General features: G+C 38.0%; 1 protein-coding gene across 1 annotated transcript; it reads left to right on the top strand.

Moving 5' to 3' along the window:
• Window positions 1-524: 524 nt before the first annotated feature.
• On the top strand, window positions 525-1870 carry LOC141793527 (tripartite motif-containing protein 16-like). Its single transcript, XM_074674293.1, has one exon. The coding sequence runs from the start codon at window positions 534-536 to the stop codon at window positions 1791-1793; it is 1260 nt and encodes a 419-aa protein (XP_074530394.1). The 5' UTR covers window positions 525-533; the 3' UTR covers window positions 1794-1870.
• Window positions 1871-4651: the final 2781 nt, after the last annotated feature.

The following is a 4651-nucleotide window of genomic DNA, read 5'->3' as shown; positions in this document are numbered from 1 at the left end:
AAAACTAAAATATTACAAAAAAATGCAAAATTGTTAATTAAAGACGGACACATTGAAATTAAATAGCTAGAATATTTTAGGGAATGACAGAAAATTTGTGGAAGAGGCAAAAATACTTCACACATGTGATGTTAAAATGTAACTTCTTTATTAAAACAAAACTTTTTCATGCTTTTCAAAGACGCCCTGTTAAAACCCAAACTCTGCCCTATGAAAATATGTCCTGCTGTGTCAAGTGTTCCTGGGTCCAAAGAAATATTCCATTAATGTGTTTGTGTGGTTAATCTTCATCACAACAGTTTGTTTTCTCAGCTGTGTTTTTGTAGCTCAGAGCGCAATGTCCTCACCTCAAAGTGTCGCTCCTCTTCCTGGAATGTAGAATGACCTGATAACCCCTCCCTGGTCTCACGTAACCAGCTCCACTCTGCACATTCCCTCTTGGTCCCTCCTCTTTAGATCTACACTATAAAATAGTCCATCTCCCCAGTCAGTCGATGACAGCGAGTGTTGAAATGGCGCAGAAAGAAGTGGAGATGGACCGGGAATCTTTCTCTTGTTCCATCTGTGGGGGTCAGAGCTCACCCCAAACTGCTCCTGATGAAGGCCACGACACCGTCTCAGCTGCAGCAGAAAGGATCCAGAAGCAGAGAGAGCTGGAGGAGAGTCGACTTAACATCCAGCAGGGAATCCAGGACAGAGAGAAAGACGTGAAGCTGCTCCAACAGGAGGTGGAGGCTATCAATGGCTCGGCTGATGGAGCCGTGGAGCACAGCCAGAAGATCTTCAGCCAGCTGATCCGTCTCCTGGAGAAACGAGGCTCTGGCGTGGAGCAGCGGGTCAGATCCCAGCAGCAAACTGAAGTGAGTCGAGCCAAAGAGCTTCAGGAGAAGCTGGAGCAGGAGATCGCTGAGCTGAAGAGGAAAGACGCTGAGCTGCAGACGCTCTCACACACACAGGACCACAACCAGTTTCTCCACAGCTACCCCTCACTGTCAGCACTCAGTGGATCTGCTCACTCATCCAGCATCAAGACCCGTCCTCTGGCCTACTTTGAGGATGTGACAGCAGCTGTGTCAGCAGGCAGAGATCAGCTACAGGAGGCTCTGACAATCACATGGACAAACGTCTCACAGGCAGCAGCTGGAGTGGACGTTTTACTGTCAGATCCAGCAGAGTCCAAGACCAGAGCTGATTCCTCAAGGTACTCACCTGGAGTCACTCTGGATCCAGCAGAGCCGACGACCAGAGCTGGTTTCTTAAGATGTTCACAACAACTCACTCTGGATCCAAACACAGCGCACGAACTACTGTCAGTATCTGATGGAGACAGAAGAGCAACATACACAGGACATCTTCAGCCTTATTACAGTCACCCAGACAGATTCACGTATTATCGCCAGGTCCTGAGCAGAGAGAGTCTGAGTGGATATTGTTACTGGGAGGTGGAGTGGAAAGGAGAGGGAGTTTATGTTGCAGTCTCATACAAGAGTATCAGCAGATCAGGATCTGAAGGTTCTTTATTTGGAGATAATGACAAATCTTGGGCGTTGATGTGTAATCGTAAGAGGTATGGACTTTACCACAATGGTTCCAGCACTGAGTTCTCAGGTCCTTGGACCTGCAGAGTAGGAGTGTTCCTGAATCACAGAGCAGGTATTCTATCCTTCTACAGCGTCTCTGACACCATGACTTTCCTCCACAGAATCCAGACCACATTCACTGAGCCGCTGCACGTTGGACTGCTGTTACCTCACAGTCCTGGAAACAGTGCTGTGTTCATTGACCCAAAATAAAAAATCTGCTACTTTCAGACCAAAAATGAGCAACTGGAGAATTCAAAGTGGTGTTGTTATGCTCTGCAGGTTTAGGATCTGACTTTGATTCCAGTGAGTCTATGTGCTTCAGCTCTGAACGCCAGCTTTTGGATCCTTTTTCTCTCCTAGCATTTTGGAGCAGCTTCAAGTTGGGAGGAGGACAAACTGATGCTGGAGCACTTGTAACTATTGGTTTTTATGAAGCTTATATCCGACAGGTCAAAAAGAAAAGAAAAAAGATGTCTGGGCCCGAAAAAGACATCCAACATGTGACGTGAACTTCGAAAGGTATAAAGGTTAAAAACATGAGATGAAAAGCTGTCTTTATTTTATTTAATACACAGAAAAGTCAAATATTATGACATAAGACAAAAATTGATGAAACACAAGGTAGAAATTGGGAACAAATTTTTATGCTCCTACTTACTAGCTTCAGCTTTATCTGACCCCATATATAACCCACAAATATGAACTTTTTTTGTCATTTTTTCCCCCATTAATATGACTTTAATCTCCTGCCTATGACTTTTTATCTCATTATTTGTCTCATATTTGTGACCTGTCTCATTAATTCGACTCTCTGTCCCATAATCAAAAGCTCCACAGTGATTGGATGTAAAGATCTTTGTTTGTTTGCTTGCTGATCAGAGTTCATAATTGTTAAATCATGTGTCTAAGGATTAGTGTTGGTGTAATCTTGATGTCTGTTTGATTTTGTAAAGACTTTTCAGCTCTGAGGCTTTTATCTTGATAGGACAGCTCCTGTGGGGTGTCTTGGTTTTTATACCTGTCTTTAAATCCAGATGAGGATGAGTGAGGTTTTCTCTGAGTGTGTGAGGAATCAGATGGATTGGTAAAAGCTGTTTCATGTTTGAGCTTCTGCTAAAGTGAACTGTGTGAGTAAAGTCTGAACCTGAAAGCTTCAATAAATCAAACTCTGTCTTAAACAGCAGCTGGTCTGTGCTCATGTTGTCTGTCACTGCTGCTGATTATTAAAATACTAATTCACAGGTTGTAGAGGGTTCAAGTTACTCTTCATTTTTTTTTCTCATTTAAACTTCTTCATAAGCTCCATTCCTCACCTTATTAAACAACCTTTGAGCTTTTTAAACCCATTAATCTCATTAATGCAGATTTTAATTTTACAAATATGACTTTTAAGCTCCTTAATGTGTGATTTTAAGTATTTCTTTAATAATTTTGAACAAATAATATGACCTCTAACCTAATAAATATACATTTTATTAATTTCAGACACTTTCATATGAGCCTCTGTTCCATAAATATGACTTTTGACACAGTAAAGTATCTCTTAACTTGATAATTTGGCTCGACCCCCCCCCCCACAAATCTGACTCTTAACTTCCTAAAATGAGTTTTTATTGATCTATTTATTTCACCTTTATTTAAACAAAAAACAAACAAACAAACAAACAAACAAACAAACAAACAAAAAAGACCAAATGAGATTAAGATCTCTTTGTCAAGGGCAACCTGGCCAAGAGTTCAGCAGCACACGATATTAAAACAGATTAAGTGGTGGTAGCGTACAATGAATTAGGATATACAATTTTTTTATGTCATTAATATGAGTTTAATCCTCACAAATCCTGTTTTTCTCATTGATGCAACTTTAAACCTCATACTTTTTTTTCCTACAAAAGTTTGTTTTTTCTTTTAGAAATTTAACTCTTAACTTCTAATATGACTTTTAGATCAATAATGTGGCTTTTTACCTTTGAAGTTTACATTTTCACCAAATAAACACTTAAACAACTTCTGTTTCATAAAAAAAGTTTTTTTAATCTCTTTTATATGACTTTATCTTGATAGATTTGAATTTAAACCTTGCAAACACAGTTTTTTAATCTACAGTTCAACAATTTCATTTCGCAGAAGCTTTTGTCCGAAGCGACGTACAGCACAAGCTAGAAATTAGACAGAAAATAAATCTCATTTTTAAGACTCCTTACCTTAAAAAAAATAAAAATAAAATAAAATAATAATAATAATAATAATAATTATATATATATATATATATATATATATATATATATATATATATATATATATATATATATATATATATATATATATATATATATATATATATGTATATATATATATATATATATATATATATATATATATATATATATATATATATATATATATATATATATATATATATATATATATAGGTGGCTGCTAAACTACGGTACAAACTGACAAAGTTTTCTTGTTGTCACGTTTGAAACCGTAGCTCGACCTAACTGTTGATAAATTCCTTACCTTGTGAGTTAAAAAAATGACCTGGATTCCATTTATTTCGAAAACAAACACACACCTTGTTAAAAGTCACGTCTTCACCGCAGTGTTTGACACTCCAGGCCAAAAGGTGGCACTGCTGTCCAATTAACACTTCCTCCTCACAGCCTCTTTAAGGTTGATTTAACAGATTCATTGTATCTATTGGAAGCTTTGACCTCAGGTATCAGATCTCTCATTAAAAGTTTTTATTTCATTTCATTCTTTATATGTATTAACTGTACTCGTGTTTCTGTACACATACTTATTTTCTGACTTACTGACGTGGCTCTTTCTCGGATCACCAAAATCAGTAAAATGTTGATCCTGCACGTTTTCAGTGCTGCTGGATGTTGGATAATGTTTGGAGCTCAGAGATGTTTGTCAGGAGTGTGAGCAGCGAGTTTAAAGAGAAGCAGAGGAGTTGATCTGATGATAAAGAGGTTTCTGTTACAGTTTGTGGGGACACAGAAACATAAATCCACTTTAGCTCCTTCTTTAACGGAAAAGCCTTTGTTAGTTTTCGAGCT

The sequence above is a fragment of the Halichoeres trimaculatus genome, unplaced genomic scaffold (assembly GCF_033239565.1).
Source record: "Halichoeres trimaculatus isolate MK-OKI-2021-1 unplaced genomic scaffold, fHalTri1.1 fHalTri1_scaffold_7, whole genome shotgun sequence".
Lineage (NCBI taxonomy): Eukaryota > Metazoa > Chordata > Actinopteri > Labriformes > Labridae > Halichoeres > Halichoeres trimaculatus.
The sequence above is the reverse complement of the archived record's forward strand: the minus strand, read 5'-3'. Positions and strand labels throughout refer to the sequence as shown.

What these genes read in the sequence shown, in the direction of transcription:
- LOC141793527 (XM_074674293.1), top strand. Translation starts at nt 534, where the DNA reads ATGGACCGGGAATCTTTCTCTTGTTCCATCTGTGGGGGTCAGAGCTCA.